The sequence below is a fragment of the Pelmatolapia mariae genome, linkage group LG20 (assembly GCF_036321145.2).
Source record: "Pelmatolapia mariae isolate MD_Pm_ZW linkage group LG20, Pm_UMD_F_2, whole genome shotgun sequence".
In the NCBI taxonomy this organism is placed as follows: Eukaryota; Metazoa; Chordata; class Actinopteri; order Cichliformes; family Cichlidae; genus Pelmatolapia; species Pelmatolapia mariae.
In genome coordinates this window covers 40,698,177-40,716,897 of record NC_086244.1, presented here as the reverse complement: position 1 = coordinate 40,716,897, position 18,721 = coordinate 40,698,177, and the positions used below count along the sequence as shown (strand labels likewise).

Sequence of the window (18,721 nt, the reverse complement as noted above, 5' to 3'; positions counted from 1 at the left end):
GGCTTGCCGCTGCTAAAACTAAACAGAGCTCCCTGAAAGGCACAGCCAATCACATTGGCCATATTTGTCACATGACGTAGGACTCCAGTAGAGAACGTAATTTAACTCTTTCTGCACCGTTAGGTGAATGAGACGTTGACAGATCGTTTTTTTCTATCGGGTTTGTTTTTCTTTACTGGAAGAGATCAAATTATTGGTGGGGACAATTCAATAATCGCTGGATATTGGTGGGGAGATGTCCCTTCCGTCCATGCCAAATCTACGCCCTTGCTCCAGAAACTCCCTGCTTCCAACCCACTACTAGTTGACAAACAGGAGCTCTGACGGAGGGGAGAGGAGTCTGAATGGTGAATATTGAAATATATTGTAATATCTGCTCTGAGCTTCTGGAAAAAAACAAAAAAAACAAAACCAAACTACAAAACTGCGTGAGTACATGTGCATGTAGATTTCATAGTTCCACTGTTAGCTGTAAATTTAAATTTAAAGTGTTGAAATTCCCTGTCTTAAGCTGCATGCAGTTTTCTTAACCTAACTTGCACTGGTCAGGTCCATGGATGACATAACCTAACATTCTAAAAGCTGAGTTCAAGATAGATTGCATTTGTAAAAGAAAAAAAATATTCACTTCCACAGTCTAAAAACCTGGACAGAAACTACTTTTAGACATTTGCATCAATGCATCTCTATAGGAAGGAGTTACATCCAAATGACTGAACTTCAGTCAGACAGCTAATGTTTGAAATTGGTGTTTTATTACAGAAGCATAATACATTTAGTCTTTAGGCTTCAAGCTCAGCACTCATTTCTCAAATAAAATGCACATAGAAATTGGGATGTGATAATCAAGACTAACACCTAGTGTTTTTTTGTGTAAGGACTTTCCTCAGTTGTGTCTTTGTGTTTAGCATGTGTGCCATGACACTGCCTGCTCCAGCCCACCTACCACAGATCACTCACAGGACTACCCGGTCTCTGCAAGTTTCACAAAAGATCAAAACTTAAATCTAGAATGGAATTTCCCATTTTTGAGCAAGTAATCAAAGAGGTGATGAGAAATCCCCGCCCCCTCAAAAATTCAATTATCATTCAAATAGAAAAAAAAAAGAAAATGCCAATGCAGAGTAAGGTGAGAGTTTAGCTATGGATGATTTTTAAGTTGCTCTTGGAGTTTGTTCCAGCAAAGCCCTCATGTCCAGTAGTGCATCCTTCATATTTTGGATCAGATGACGTGTGTTTCGTCTCTTGTGGGTGTTGGAAGCTGCCATCTCAATGACGAAGTGACTGTTATATACACTGTAGCACGAACTGTATCCAAAGCATTCATCAACCTGATGGACTGCCACAGAGCCGGTATTGGATGTCACCTTGTGAAGAGAAATTTAAGTGAGAACGTTGCTTTACAGACCTTTAGATAACATTGTGAGTCCCACCACAAAAGATGTGAAATGAAATGTTAGAGATGCAACTAAAATGCACTTCTACTTTAATTCAGTCATGTTAAAAGTGTCAGATGTTTAAAAGCTGCGATGACTTAAACATTGCTTCCAATTTAAATCTTTGTGTGAATGTGAAGAAATCTAGTCTTAAATAAAAAGGTTAATTTTTAATACAACATCAAGAATCGGGCAGAAAAATGATCGCTTGATGAACCATGGCCATGAGAATACTTGCACCCTGCAGCCATCCACAGTTGTTTGTGGGTCTTTCTGCTGTATGAAGTCACTGTTGGGTTTTGTGTCTTCCACTCCAAACTGACTTCTATATATTATGTTCAATATCAGAGTTTAAAAGAAATGTAAACTATACAATTTTACAAAGGGTCTTCTTTAATGAGGATTTCTTCCACTTTAGTACACTTCCACTGGTTGAGTTTTTTTAATGAAATTTGAAGGAAAATTTAAATAAATGTCCAATTTTGTTAATAACTAAAAATATCTGTAGACACATACAACTGATGTTTAGTGTGATTTTTATAATTTTACCTTTTTTTGGACATGACATAATGACCTGCAAGGACTTCTGCTGGGTAGCTATTTAATCACATGCATGTGTGAGTGAGAAACATCAGTTTTACCTATAAGCCCTTCACCAACATAAACAAAGCAACATTAATGTGTTTTTACCTGACTTGTGGTGAGTTGGTAGTTAAGGAATTTCTTGTATGAGATGTCTCTGAAGATGTCAGGCATGGGGATTTTATTCTCAACAGCTTGCAATCTGAGAGCAATGATATGGGCTACAATATCATGTCCTCCAATTACCTGTAAGAAAAGAAAAATACTACATATTTAACCAACAACTCTTTGGGATACTATTACATGTCTGTCACACTCATATCTTTAATTAAAGATTAAAGACACAGGACCAAGTTATGCTTGCAACCCCTAACCCAATTTAAAATAGGATCTTGGCCTAGTTCTCCATTATGTGTAGATGAGTGTGGTTTATACATCGAGTATCCTTAAATGGTTTATAGGTCAATGTTAAGGGATGTTTAAAAAAAAAAAAAAAAAAAAAAAAAGGGGGGGGGGGGGGTCAGGTACAAGGACAAGAATGAAAATAAGTGGTGGCTCCATCACCAACTACAGGCACTGCATGCACTTGCGCACAGAAACACTTTCTGTTGCTTAGTAGTTAAATAACCCACTATTGTTCTGACCTTGTCAGTAGCACTATGAAGTACACACTTTGTAGTTCTACTAATGCAGTCACACTGTGTATTCATTTACAATTTTTTGAAGTGATGTGAATATTCAACATTATCTAACAATCAAACAAAAACACTTCCTCGATCATGCCAGCTTTATATTCATTCTCGTTAGATGAATATTTGCAGCAATCTCATTGAATTCAAATCTGAAAATCTACAAAATTACAATATGATTAAATAAGTTCATTAAATAGGTTTGAAAGGCTGAGAAGCTGCAGTCAATCCTTACATCAACAAGGGCAAAGCAAAGCATTGACAGGGGTGTGTAAAGCACACTGCCTCTGGACTCTAGAGTACTGAGTGATTAATCACCCTTTTGAGTTCGCCAAGCCAGTGGACGAGTTTGAGGCTCATGGTTGCCAAAAGAATGGTACTTGTGTGATTGCACTGTCCAAGTGTAAAGTTTGGTGGAGGGGGGATAATGGTGAGGGGTTGTTTTTCAGGAGTTGGACTTCCAGATAATAAATGCGCTTCTAAAAGAATGGTCAGAAATTCCCATAAACACACTCTTAAACCTTGTGGAAAGCTTTCCCAGCAGAGTTGAAGATGTTAAAGCTGCAAAAGGCTGGCAACATTATGTTAAACTCCATAGATTAAGAATGGGATGTCACTCAAATTCAATATAGTATAGTTGCATCTACTCCATTTTCTAAGATTGATGGTAAGACCTTCTGTCTAGTTTTCCCACCAAAGCAGTGGTGCACATTGGTATACCATGCTCCCACTATTCAACTGTGTAGGTACACAGGTCTTCTTTGCTTCTCTAGAGTTCTTTTTCGTTGTCAGATATTTTCACTGTCACACCTTGGAAGACTGATGGAATAGGTCATTATTATACTTTAACAAATTTTTATTTGATACAGCAACATGCAAGAGTGAAAATTAATTGAAACTAATTCAGAGTATATGGAGAGAACAGTTGCTGTCAGAAGATATAAACTCCACAAAACTGAAGAACTAAATGTTGTAAATGATACTCACCGCCTTAATATTCTCTTTGTGTGTTTTTATGGCTTTTTCTAACAGATCAATCTTCTCCGTGTTCTGTGTAAAACAGAAAGATGAAATCTGTTTAGTGAACTGCTGTGCAGAAGCATTTGGTACTCTGACCCAAACACAGCATCTCAACTGTGTCAAATACTGAGCTGAGAATGACAACATTGTTTTAACTGTACATCTGTAAGTATGAAGGTTTATATTATGGAGAAAAAAAAAAACAACGAAACAAAAAAAAAACCAAAAAGCGCGGGTATCAACAGTCAACTAAGAATGAGGTCGTAAGAGATGTGGAAGTAAGTGACGGTAGCACATAGCTCAACATGCTTAAAGGCAACTAAAGTCAGCGATCAAATTCTTCCTCTGTTAAGACAAATGAACTGTTTCTTATATAGTGCGTTTGTACTCACATGTTACATAACATCCCTCATTCATACCCATTCATTCAAGCACTTTTTTCTGTGCCCAAGTGCTTTTCTATTCTATTTGGCATGCAGACTGGAGCAGTCAGAAATCAAACTACTAACTTTCCACTTATAGTTGACGACCTGTTCTACCCCCTGATCTACAGGCACCCCTTTAACCCCTTCATAACAAATGCTAAATAGCTGATGCAATTACTTTCGTTAACAATCTTTCAATTAAAGTAAACCTGAAAATCTACACTTAGTCATATCTTGACTTACTCCACTTTAGTGCTGTACACATTCAAAGTTACAAACAACAACTGTCCCTGTGCAGATATTTATGAACCTCATTGTAAGAGTTGGATTTAATGTTACCCATCTTGCCAGACCTGCTTTTCAGGGTCATCAAAGGCCTTGACAAAAGCAGCTGAGACACTTGTCGTCGAAAGCAGTAGGGACACACGTCCATGCCTGAACATTCGCTGGCTGACAGCTTCATATGATGCACAGACCTGCTTATTCATCCTGTCAAGAGAAGGGAGAGAAATATTTTCCATAAACTGCGTTGCAACAAAGTTCTAAAACTTACTGACTCATGAGAGAAATACTGGCTCTGCGATGTAGTAATTCCTCCTTCCTTTGGGCTAATGAGAGCATACTGGCTGAGATCACAGCAGTTTTTCCTCACTATAAATGCCAGAATTTTAAATACCATATGAAATACATTGTGGGGCATCCCAATCTCTCCAAAGTGCTTATAAACTATGAACAAGCTAGACATCTCAGTGTTATTTCACATATCTCCATGTGTGAAACATTCTAGTAAAGCTGCTTATCTGTCTGTCAGATCTGACAACATTCTGCATACACATCTCATTCTCCATGAGGTTTCAGGATTTCACCTGTAGTAGGCCAGCTGTATGGCCATTTGGATGAAAGCATCAGGGCTCATGTTGTGGGCCTTCAGATAATTTTTCCCAAAGTGGTCAAAAACCAAAACACTCAGATCAAAGTTTTGGATGTTTCTGTAGTTGGAGGAATGGAACAAACATTATACAGATGCAATAACAGACTATGTCAAACACAAATAACCATTGAATACACACAAATGCAATTTTGGTGCCCGAGGCGAGATTATGGTTAGGCACTTTGTTGATACTTGACTTGTGATAACAAACTGTAATAAAGGTCAGGGATATATTACACACTATTAATTCTAATTACAGAAAACCTGAACGTATTCACATCTATTAATTGGGTGCTTTACATACATTGAAATTTTTATGCAGCAAGACCAAAAGCCACTTTTTTGTAGCTCACTTGAGTTTTATGAAGGACAGGTTTACAACAACACAATAAAAATACCACAACGTATTCAATTTTGAACACATTTGTTGCTTTGTGTTGTGAAATTTATTTTAAAACTCACACAAAATGTGTTGTGTGTAACATCTCATTTTGTTTTTCAACATCATTTCTAAGTGCAATATAACCTTTAACCATATTCTTTTCATACATATAACCAAATGTTTTATTTGCTCTAATAGCCATGCCTTAGCCCTAGCTTTGTTAGTGGATGACAGTCTTTTCGTGCCAGATGTGCAGATGTTTGTTCAACATGAGCCATATTGAACAATTTAAAAGTGATATGTACTCACCTGTCCATGCTCCTTTTAGCCTGCTCAATGATCTCTTTGATATCAGGGGTGACACGGAAGTGTAGTTTCTGGGGCATAGGTAAAGGCAGAATGGAAGCTTGCATCATCTCTGGCTTCTTCCTGTTTCAAAAATGAGGGCAAATACATTTGGTGGAACAATATCACATGAAGTAACAAACCAAAGGCACCATACAGTATGCCAAACAAACAGAGCATGTGCCCTCCTATAATCATTAAGTCATGAAGGAGGTGATGTTTGCACAGCCAAGTGATCATAGCCCAGGCGTGAACAATTAAATTCATTCATACCTTCCACACATAAATACATACATATACCCAAATTGTGTGATTCACGAAAACCATACATCTGCGTTAATGCCATGTAATGATTTTAAAATTTAACATCTGAATTTTCAGTAATGTCATAACAAAAGAAAAAGGCTAAATCTACATAACCGAAAAACAATTTGGTTCCACTTACATGGATGCGACAAGATAGTCAGTGAAGGCCATAATAACTGTACCATCAGCAACAATATGAATCAGATTTAAACCCCATGACCCATCTTCTGCAACAATTATCTGAAAGACAGAAACAGTATTAGGATTTAATTGCAATTGTGTTGTCTCCATGTTTGAAATTTTTATGATCCTACCTGTCACTAAATGGTTGTGGATTAGAAACTCTAACATACCCCACGAATAAGCTGCTTTACACACTTTTGTGCAGTGAAACTAATCTTTTTTTGGGGGGAATAGCACATACTCAGAGAACTGGCAGATAATTCAGGAATTTGAAGAAAAAGGAAAAAAAAGAAGAAAAAAAAAAAATTACTTTCTTACTTAGAAACCAGGAATGCCTGCTGGACATACCTCAGGTATAGAGGAATACAACAGAGGAGAAAAAAACATTTTAGTCAACTAAAACAGATAAAAAGGTACACTATGATATCTACATGAGTGAAGTCGGTGTATTGTACTGTAACATTTTTGAACTTTTTAATTACAAAAATGTAACTTACATTGCAAGACACGGGTCTTCTGGGTTTTTTTTAAAGGCAGAAAGATAGCAAAATAAGCGAATAGAGTAAAAGGCCACGAAATAAAATGAACACTGAATTTTTCTCTTTAGCTACATTGTGTAAAGGGTTTTTCCTTAACCACATCATTACTCGAGAAGGTCAAGTATACAATCAAGAGATCCCTTCATGTATGTAAATACAGAAGGTTATTCTTAAGTTTTTCAGTTTAACCAGTGATTTGCACCTTATTGTATAAACTAGAATGACTGGAAGAAAAGAGCATGGAGAAGGAAAGGAACAGCTCATCATCGTCTGAAACATTTCACATCAGTCCTCAAACATAGTGGAGCCAATGCTGTTGCACAGTTATGTATGCATGGGTCACTAGGGTTTATTGACTGATAGAAGTAGCAGGAAGACAAAAAAGCAATTACAAGCATAGATTTCAACCCATTTCTACACAATTTTAATAAGAAATTGTATAAGAAAATACCCACCCACGTACAAAGACAACATTTTGGATGGCTTCATTAAGTATACTAAAGTAAATTCATCCATTTTCTTCTAAATATCCAATTCAGGGTTGCAGGGGGGGCTGAAGCCTATCCCACCAGCCACAGAGTGAGAACAATTCACACTCATACCTAAAGCAGACTTAGGCTACGTCCACACTAAACGCATCGTTTTCTTTCCGTTTTGGCCTCCCGTCCACACTGAGATGACGCTTTCCCCAAGGAAAAACGCAGCGTTTTGAAAACGCTCTCAAAAACGCATACATTTCAAAACGGAGCTGTCCCGCGTGGACACTCAAAAACGCAGACTTTCATAAACGATGACGCATTTTAGTCATGTGATGCAGTCATGTGATCAATTAAACAAAGATAGCGGAGGGCATTATACAGCAGTTGTTTTGTTTGCTCTCAATTTTGACAGCCCTATTAAAGATTTATATCAGTTTGTACATGCTTCCGATAGCTTTTCTTCAAATTATTTAATTCTCACTCGCTTTGGCAACTTTGTACTTTTGTGTTACTGGCAGCAACAACTCCGCCTCATTGTTAGTCCATTTAAAAAAACTCGGTGCTTTCCCTCGACCTTTTGCCGCGATGTTTCAACGAGCCGGAAAGTAAATAAAAGGCAGACAGAAATGAGGCAGACCGAATCTTCTTGCGCTTCACGCATGAAGAATATAAGAATATAAGCTACAAACATACTCTGATGGGTAAAATTAAGTGCCAAACCGTCCTACCTTTGTAAATGTGACGTACAAGCATACTTTAACAGCTATAATTAAGTGGCGAACCATCCTACCTTTGTGAATATGAGCTAGAAGCATAATTTTACAGCTAGAATTCAGTGGCAAATCATCCTACCTGAAAAAACATCCTACCCAATGTTTCTGTGCAGACGCGGCGCATGCGCACAAAACCAACGCCGAATTAACTTCTTTTTCTGTCACCCATCCAGAATACTTCTTAAGGTTATGGTAAGGGGTAGGGTTAGGTTTAGTCGCAAGTCACCGTCAAATTATAATAGGGGTAGGACGTTTTGTCAGAGTAGGATGGTTTCTCAGAACACCGGGTAAAATTACGTGCCAAACCATGCGACCTTTGTGAATGTGACCTACAAGCATACTTTACCGGGTAAAATGAAGTGGCAAACCGTCCTTGCTTTATGAATGTGACCTACAAGCATACTCTAATGGGCAAAGTTAAGTGGCAAACCGTCATACCTACTTACATCTGTGCTCGAATTACTCTGTGACAGCAGAAATGTGCATAAACTACTTACGGTAGGACGTTTTGCTAAAGTAGGACGTTTTGTCAGAACACCATTTCAATGTGGACGCACAGCTCTGTGAAAACGACTGAAAACGCTAGTGTGGATGCGGAGCGTTTTCAGACGAAAACGCCGTTTTCAAATCTATCCGGGCTAGTGTGGACATAGTCTTAGAATCACCAATAAACCCAACCCCACAACTGCATGTCTTTGGACCATGGGAAGAAGCCGGAGTATTCAAACAGAAGCCACACAGACACTGGGAGACCATGCAAACTCCACACAGAAAGGTCCCGGCCAAATAATGGATTGGAAAACCAGTAACTGCTTACTGTGAGGCAACAGTGAACCACTGAACCACCATGTTGCCCATTAAATAAGTTAATGAATATCAGGTGACTCTGAGGGAGCCAGTTGGGAATTTCTGTCCCCACACACACACACACACACACACACACACACACACACACACACACCCATTTCTTCAGGTTGTTTCTCACCTGCAGTGACTTGTCAAACCAGCGGTTGGCACTATTCCACTGGCTGCCTCCTCCATGTGTTATTAGGTGGAAATCACATGTGCAGTACTTGTCAGACTCTCGAGGTATGGCTCTATCCAAACACAATGTGAAGATGCTCCTTTCAATGGCTGACAGTGATTCTTTGTTTGTTTGATCTACAAAAAACAAAACCAACCAAACCCAATGATTTTTAACAATTTAACAGATCTTGCTATGACAGAGCGTCTCCATCACAGACCGCATGAAGCAGTCACAGGTATACATGCAAATACACAAAGGCAAGTACACTATACAATTTCACCCCTCACTTATGTGCAAAAAAAAAAAAAGAAAAAAAAAAAAAGGTTAACATTGCCCCAGAAAGTTGATTCTGTTCACCTGGAGGTACCGTTTTCAGCGGGAGAAACATTTCGTCATCCAAGTGACTTCCCCAGTCTCATCTGATTGCAGGTTTCCCTAACCTTACCTGGATAATTAGTAGGGGTGCAACGATACACAAAATTCACGGTTCAGTTCGATACTTTGGTGTCACGGTTCGATATTTTTTCGATACAAAAAATGTTCATGCCTTTTTAATTTGTAATTTATTAAAATTATAAATATATATTTTAACTCAAAAGTACAGTTTTTAAATTTAATGTTGCTGAAACAACAAAGTAATAAAAAAAATAAATCTGATCGAGAAATCACTCATCTTTGGAAAAAGAGTTTATTCTAGAGAAATGGCTCTTTCTAAAATAAAAGCTATACTATACGCTTCTTCTGGGCTATATTCTCAGCAGCATATTAAACATATCAGGTCCCCATAAGGAGAATCATGTGCTAACGGCTGTCTAAATGACTCGGGTAAAGTCTGTAGCATGCCTGCTTGTTGTTTTTGTCTGCTTCCACTTGTCTTTGCACTAGGATGATGTCGGAGTAAATGTGCAGTCATATTTGTTGTGTTCCCACTTGTGCTGTCAGCGTTAATCTCGTTGAAATGACATTAACGCCATAACGGGGCAAATCTCCGTTAACGAGGTACCGCGGATCGCCCCGTGTGTGGGGCTGGACGGCGTAAACACGTTAACGAGCAAACTGCGCTAACGCACTAGTTCCCACCAATGTAATTGAGCATTGCGTGGCACATCCGACATACTGTTTTACTTTTGTCCATGACGCGCTTACCTTCAGGGTAGGGCTGGGCGATATATCGAGTTTTTAAAAAAATATCGATATATTTTTATACGAGATATAAGATGTGACAATATCCTTTATATCGATATAGTCTATGTTACGTTATAATTATAGTTGTGGAGCCGCAAGTTTGCCTCTCTTTCGTCCACTTTTGTCTTTACGCAACGTTATTCGACCTCGCCTCTCTCCTTCACTGAACACAACTCCCCCTCCTTCCCCATCGCTTCACCTGCAGGCAGCGACAAGATGGACACGGCAAATCTCCGTTAACGAGTTACTGCGCATCGCCCCGTGCGTGGGGCTGGACGGCGTCAACGTGTTAACGAGCTAACCACGCTAATGAGCTAACCACGCTAACGCCATGCACGGCCTGAAATCCTTTCATTTTCTCAAAAGTTGACAGCGCGCCTTATGTATGAATTCTGGTTGTGCTTGATGACCGCGAACCGATTTAATGTGGTACACAGCGCTCAGCAATCTGTCAAAAAATGTTTTAGTATGACTTTGGTAAGCTACGGAGCCGCACCGCTTGATGAATTGTTGGAGCATTACGGCTACCGAGGAGCCTCGCGTAGTAATACGTACTGTGCTTCAACGTAATATTACCGTATTGTGTGTGTAACAGGTGCCATTTATGGTCCTTATAAGAGACATGGTTATGAAGCGGATTTCAAACTCCAGGCTGTCAGTCACGCAGTAGAAGTTGGGAACAGAGCAGCTGTGAAATCTGTCTTTGTTATTATGCTCAGCGTCTGTTAGTTTACATTTTGACTGCACAATTGTGAGCTCTTTGTTATGCACAAAAACAACATAGTTTTCTTTTATTTATGGAGCATCATTATTTAATAAATGCTCATAATTTATTTTTGAGTAGTTTTTTTTCATGTACATCTATGCTGTATGTTAATAAAAGTGCCTGTGTGACATCTGGGACACAGCTTTGACTAAGAACTCTCTTTTTGTTCTTACTTTATGGCTTTAAAAAAATATCGAGATATATATCTTATATCGCCATCCACCTAAAAAATATCGAGATATGAATTTTGGGTCATATCGCCCAGCCCTACTTCAGGGTCATACTTCACATGAAGACCAAAATAGTTCCAAACGCCAGATCTGAATTAGGGTGGGGGAGGGGGGGGGTTCAATTTGCCATGTTGCAACAAGCTTAACTTCTGTCTCGCTAGCTTGCGCTGCGCTCAGTGGATCTGCGCTCGACAGTGCAGCCTAGGCGGATAGGTCGAACACAGATCCACTGAGCTCTCAACACAGACAGCATCGTCAGAAGAAAAGTTGATAAAATAAATTAAAAATTTTGTATTGTTGATACATATGCGTACCGAACCGAAAGCACTGTATCGAACGGTTCAATATCGATACAAGTATTGTTGCACCCCTAATAATTAGGCATGCATCAAGACAGTTAACATCGCCCTCATTCCTTTTCTCGCCTCTTTTTTACTAGCGTGACCAGGGGTGTAGGAATTGGTTGATCTATTTATCCATACATTCATAAAACACACTCACTCACCAACTAGAGAAGTGCTCAGCATGCTCTTCCCCACCCAACCTCAGAGTTTGTAATACAAAAATAGGGGCACCTTCTTATTAAATAGTATGTTCATATGCACGTCCAAGGTCACACATATTTTAGTTTCCTCTCTGGTGCATTTTTCATCCTAAATGAGACATTTTAGTTTAACAATAAAATACCTTTGAATATACAAAATTACTGGTCGAAAGATTTTGTTGAAGTAATTGTTACAATTTGTGAAATATTCATTAATTAAACAGTAAACATGGCATCTGGTGAGAATTTGTTATATATTCTTTTAATGAAAATGCTGAGTGGAAATGATGAGCATTTTAAAAGATTGTACCTCTTGTATTTTTTTCCTCCTCCCATGCCAATCCAATAATGGCATGGGTACTGATGGTGTAGGAGGTCCTCTACCAGCATAACTAAAGCATGGTTCAGGGTCAAGTTTTATCAAAATTGAATCTCTGACATCTAATCTTAAAACTGGAGTGGATCTTTCTCCTGAATAGGAGGTGGTTCTACAGCAAATAAGCCTGTAGTTGAAAACATGGTAGTATGATATTTAAGCTGTGGTGGGGCTGATCATTCTGGACTTTGTGGAAAATGATTCTAAAGCAAGTTCTTAATTTATAGAGTGTCTTGATGCATTCTCAATCATCCAGGAAAGTAAATCTCCAAAAGTTGATTCTGTTTGATTCTGTTGTACATCTTTCGCCATCTTACAATGCTGTGATTGCAGCCATTCCCCAACTCTCTGTGAATGGTACTCATGGCCATTGATCAGTGGTCTTTGATCAGTGGGTTTTGGTCAGTGGTTGTTGATCAATGGTCATGAGAATTTGCATAATTAAGATTAAGGAACTGACCTCCCAGCCCATTGTCCCATCAGTGGGCTGGTTTCAGTCATTATGCAAATGTACTGTTTATAAGATTGGGGAAACCTGCAGTCAGCTGAGACTGAAGAAGTCACTTGGATGAGTGACGAAACGTTTCTCCCACAAAACGCTACGTCCAGATGAACAGAATCCACTTTTGGAGGCTTAATTTATAGAGAAGAATATCACACTGCTCAGCCTTCCTGGAAAAGTGTACTCCAGAGTGTTGGAAAGAGGCCAAGACTGATTCACTGAACTAGAGACACAGGAGGAGCAATTTAGATTTGAGTTGAGTTCAAATATCTAAAGATTCTGTTCTCAAGTGTTGTCAAAATGGAGTGAAACAGATCACTAGATTAGTAGCGAATTATGACAAAGAGTTGACAGTGAAAGCAAAGAATTCAGTCTACACTTGATTTTCTAGCCCTCACCCATTGTCATGAACTCGGTTTACCAAAACAAAGATATTTTGGGCACAAATGGGAGAAAAAGGTTTCCTTTCGAGTTGCTGGGCTAGGTTTGCCAGAGGTTACTTCCTGTTAAATAGTAGGTCTTCCTTCCCATTGTCAGCAAGCACTTGCTAAGGGAGGATTCTCTGATGTTTTCTCCACTATCATAGGGTACTTAAAATGAAAAAGTGCCTTTTTTAAAACTTTATGTTTATTGAGTGTTATTTCAGTGTTGTCCTTTTAGGATAGGACCCTGAGGTGTGCAGTATTGATGGTTGCCCAAGTCTAGAAGTTTGACTTGTAATCTTTTTTTTCTTCTTTTCTATTTTTTTTTTAAATTTACTAAGGAAAATTCTCTTGCTTCATTTTACAAATTCAGTTGTTGCTAACAAGCTAGCTTTGGCTCTTCCATTCACATGTTTTATTTACCAGCTAGCCAGGCTGATAACAGTCTTTTGTAACTCTGTAATTGTAACCTGTAAATTGTGTTTTTGTAATAATTAGCTGAGATCCACTGCAAACTAGCTGGGTCTCCCATTAGAACCTGCAGCAAGCTCACCAAGGTTGCAGAGAATAATGATGATGATACTGTATGTGCTAGGATGAAATAGATGCCAAAAATGTTTTTCTGTGTTATTTTCTGGTTCATCACATCATAGAGGATGCAGATTACCCTTCTTTGCCAAGATCAGTTTACTGTTGACCACTTTATGCCACACACTTTTTTCATTAGTTTAATCTGAGTTAAAGCTAAGCTTGGCCTTACCTTTCATCAGACTGAGATATGCTTTGCTCCAAGAGTCACGATTCAGGGTGGTGAGGATACCGACAGGCTCCATGTTAGTCTCTGATGTGGAGGTGCAAATGCTCTCCATCTGAACACAAAGCTGATCAACTGTCAGCGGAGTCCCATCATTGTGGTAGACCTCCACCACAAAGAACTGATTCAAAGGGAGGACACAGATTAATAGCATTACTGAGCACATGCTTCCCGTCCAACTCAGCACTATATGCCTTACATTTGGGTAGTGGGACTAGGTGAACAGCCCACTCCTTTGGCTAACAGCAAAGAGTTCTTCAGCTACTCTTTCAAACATTTCAGGTAGTGTTCAACAGTGTCTGCAGAGAGGAGAATTGACTTGGGTTCCACTTGGTTTGCTTGGATTGTCATCTCTGGCAAACTCTCTCTTCCTATCTGGGGTTCAACTTTCGACCAGGGGGACTGTATTCAATAAGGGTCGCCAGGCTAGGCCCCAGATGCTAACCAATCTGCTTTGGTTATGAGTGAGAGGGAGAGATAACTGAAGCCATACTTGCTGGATTAGTAAGGCCCACATCAGGTGCTAGGGAACTGTTGGAATACTACTATGAAAGTAACCTCAGCGGAAGAGGGTACATGAGATGGACATCAACAGTTGACGCCACCGACATCAACTGTGTGCAAGGAGAAGAACCATTGTAGAAGAATAGGCCCCTGCACGGTATGCACCACTGGCAGATAGAGGAAGTGGCTGACATCAAGAAATCCTACCAGTGGCTGGAAAAAACTGGACTGAAGGATGGCACAGAGGCACTTCTAATGGCAGTACAGGAACAAGCTCTCAGCACAAGATCCATAGAGGCTGGGGTCTACCACACCAGGTAAAACCCCCAGGTGCAGGCTGTGCAAAGATGCCCCTGAGACAATCCAGCACATAACAGCAGGGTGTATTATTGAGATTGACCAAGCTAAGATCCTGTACTTCCAGATATAGACAGACAAACTGGTGATGGCTTATCAACCGGACATGGTAGTGGAGGACAAGAAGAGGAAGGAAAATACCCTTTGAGCAAGGGAGAATAAAGAACATGCAAAGATAGGGTATGCGTGAGAAATGGAATCCATTTGACTGTTTTTTGTAGGTCACGAGTAGTGTTTATAGAGCAAATATTAAGCTAACATTATATAATACAGTGTTTTCGCAGGTCAATAGCCAGGGGTAACAAACCTGTGAAAATGGTGCTCGCTACACTACAATATTCAAGCAAATAATTAAATGTCTTTTTAAAAAGGTGTGCTCATTTCACCCATTTCCTTATACACAGTAAACTATTCACTCATCCGCCTTCACACATGTGAATTTGAGTGATATCCCATTCTTAACCCATAGACTTTAATATGATGTTGGCCCACTCTCATTAGGGATAAGAATAGAGAATCCCAGTAGTTCAGTTTGTTGGAATTGTTAGCTCACTTGCCATTGAGTCCAATCAGCCGATTTCATTTTGTCTCAGAGGAGGAGGAAAATAGTGGCACAGTCTACAGCGTGGATACAAACATTACTTTTATTTCTATTCCACAAAAGCACAATGGCAAAGTGCATACTGCATCCAGGACAGAAACAACCGCATTATGCTTATAACACAGCTTTGGCTCTTTGCAAGCATCTCCACAAAGCCTCTGGTAATATGTTGTGCAAAAAAAAAAAAAAAAAAAAAAATCTCACCTGAGAGTTATATACCACTGTGATGTGTTTGGGTGGATTGCCGATCTTGGCATGGAACACCACCGAGTCCCTCTCCAGACCTGGGATGCGGCAGGTTGACAGCAACTGGGAATATTGCTCCATACAAAGAGGTTTCCCTCCCAGATTCTCAGCTGGTAATGTCTCACTGTAAAAGACACAGCCTCCATCAGTAAACCAAGGTGGGCTGAAAAATAGAGGCAATACACAAGTACCAAAAACTACTAAACTGGATCTCTTAACCACTTTTCTAGTTTTGGTGTCTTTTGGAACATTTTGATGGAATTAGAACTTTAGTTATTAGGAATTTTTATAAAACAGGGTCCGATTCAAAGGTTCCTAATTAATTTTACCGACTAATAGTTTCATGCTCAGGTGAGATCAGTTTCCTCATTATTTATTCTCAAAAGGTCCTGTGAGCATATGACGTGTTAACTGCACTATGGCATCTTAGATCTCTGAAGATTAATTAATTAATTAAACATTAATTTGATTCTGGTACTTACTTTTCAATGGTTGTCTTAAATTCCAAAAGAGCTACTATTAGTTTGGCTGCACACCTAAGCAGCAAAAAAAACAAAACAAAAAAACCCCAAAACCCCCCAAAAACAAAACATGTTAGTTGTTTTAAAAAGCTATAAACACATATACCAGGTATAATTTTTGTGTAAGAGTGTGTGTTGGTTTACCTAATTTGTCCCTGTTTATCCCTGAAGTCCAGTCGAGGACACACAATCGGAAGATTTGTGTTAATCACCACAGGGCTCCGGTTCTCAAAGTATTCCAACTTCCCCCACAGGTCTGCCATCTACACACAGTAGCAGGCTGTTAATTAATCCTGCAGAAAGCAGCTGATAAAAATTAGTGTCATCACTTGAGTTTCTAAGATGTTGCAAAATTTCATTTCAGTCTTCCTACTCTATCTGCAGTTCTTGACAAATTTACACCATTTTCTGTAATTGGAGTATTTTCATCAATTACTATAACTACAGCTATACATTCTGCCATTGCCTTTAATGATAAGGCTCAGGGCAAATAGACAAATTATACATCAAATCCCATTTTTTAAATCAATTGAGTGCAGTACCACAGCTCACTTAAGACAGTCAAAGAATTATATTTTTATAAAAACACCTATAAACCAAAAATGTTATGATTAATGTAGATTACTTCTAGACTAAATATTACTTTTGCTGCTGCTTGTGAATAGCATTCACTCAATAAAATGTGTTTCACTTTGTTAGTGATAAACTAGTTTCCAAATCAGGCTGTGGGACAGTGTCAGACTTGAACACACAGAGTAAACTTTAACCCGATGCATATAAACATTTAAGTTTCAAAACTCTGATGAGCAGCTGTCAGATTAGAAACTGATGGCAGCACCTGAAGCACAGTGACAAATTTATATAAATTTCACTTAATGAATTATTTCCCCACTTGCAATGATCAAAAAACAAGTTCTCTTTTGGATTTACGTCATCGCATTTGCAGCAACAGTGTTTCATTTTACTGTTTAATGCAACATTGTTAATCAATAAGACCAATAAAGATTCATTTCAACTTTTCAACCACAGTGGTTTTCAGTTACCAAATGTTCTGAAACAGAGCTGCTTTGTTTGACACAATACATTTAATTATCAGTACTCTTCATTGCTGCCTGCAGTTTTTAGGTTTTGTGAAGCCAGATAAAGAAAGACTGGGTATGTTGAAATTTCTTCATAGTATAGTCCTCTGGAATAGCATTTCTATAGTACTTTTCTACTGCTACTAATGAATAAGACCTGATGTTTTTTGTTCTAACCAATCCTACCTGAGATCTATTTAATTCTATCTTCTTCCTTCCCTATAACATGATCATTCATGTTCAGTCAGTTCCCTATGTCTGGTCACTGCAACTTGAACCTCTTTAGTGGCAGTAAATGAGCTCACCCAGTTGTCAGTGTTGCATGCTTTCCTCTCCAGGCTTCTCTGCAGTTCCTCTCCAACCCCTCCTCTTTTCATAAACGCCTCAACCAGCTGTTTCGCTCGCTTCAACTCATCCTCTTCTATTATGGGCTCCAGGGCACTGAGGTAGCCCTCACATGTTTTCCGCAGAGGAGGGACAGGTACCCTGGGAAGTCCCTTCTGCTGGTTCAAGTATCTGTCACTAATAAGAATCACTTGTACAGGCTTCACTAACTGATAAGATCTGACCTTGTCTGAAGGATTCATCTTCCCCACCTTCACCTGGGAGACAGAAGGACAACAAAAAAATAAATGAATATAGAATAAAAGAAGATCAGGTAATAAATCCTGAGACTTTTACTAGCATTAATTTGGTTAAAACATGAAGAAATTGCTTCTGTTAATTATTACGTTAACAAAAACAAATAAAACCTCAGACATAATTATGAATACAAGGTAATGGGCTTTTGTTATGACTTCAGTAAGATAAATCCTAAACAACTACACTGAATTGCTTACCATAATTCTGCTGAAGATTCTCAACATTGTGTTTTCAGGAAACTCCCACAGAATGAGGCTGGAGTGTATTCACCTGTTTAACCGGCAGTTACAATGCTAAAAAAAAATAAATAAATAAATATGCCAATAGACTAATAACTATCCTGAATCATTTATTGTTTGGCTTACACAGACACATCCACATTAAGGTGATAAGTGCTGAGCTAAAAACAAGCAGAAAACACTCCAGGGCTGCCAGTTTGTTACTCCACAAAAATAATAGCTTTCAAGCACACCAGCTCTACATCAGACAATTATGCACTCAGCTCATCTGCAACTGAAATCACACCTCCTAGTCACATGATGCAGTGGCATGGCTATGACATCCAATCATAGGAAGCTGTTTCACAACTTGAAATGTTCATGCCTCATTGACAAAAGAAGAAACCAAATTTAATTTAAAAAAAAAATATCAGTAGTTAAGGTGAATAGTTAGTGTACAATCTGTGGAAAACCCATGTCTACTGTACTAATATGCATGACACGATAAAGGTAAACTGAAGAATTGTGTTCACGTTGGTGGCAGGCAGTTGTTGTAAGGCTGATCGATTCTGATACAATCCATGAAAAAACACTCAA

General features: G+C 38.9%; 1 protein-coding gene across 1 annotated transcript; it reads right to left on the bottom strand.

Annotated features, from left to right (window-relative positions):
- Window positions 1–1,154: 1,154 nt before the first annotated feature.
- Window positions 1,155–18,130, bottom strand: LOC134619311 (carnitine O-acetyltransferase-like). Its single transcript, XM_063465073.1, has 14 exons — window positions 18,104–18,130; window positions 17,570–17,866; window positions 16,330–16,448; window positions 16,147–16,200; window positions 15,623–15,788; window positions 13,903–14,077; window positions 9,076–9,251; window positions 6,256–6,356; window positions 5,775–5,894; window positions 5,019–5,141; window positions 4,506–4,641; window positions 3,695–3,757; window positions 2,127–2,264; window positions 1,155–1,367 (listed from the first exon to the last, which is right to left on the bottom strand). The coding sequence occupies exons 1-14, from the start codon at window positions 18,128–18,130 to the stop codon at window positions 1,155–1,157; spliced, it is 1,908 nt and encodes a 635-aa protein (XP_063321143.1).
- Between the last annotated feature and the right edge of the window lie 591 nt (window positions 18,131–18,721).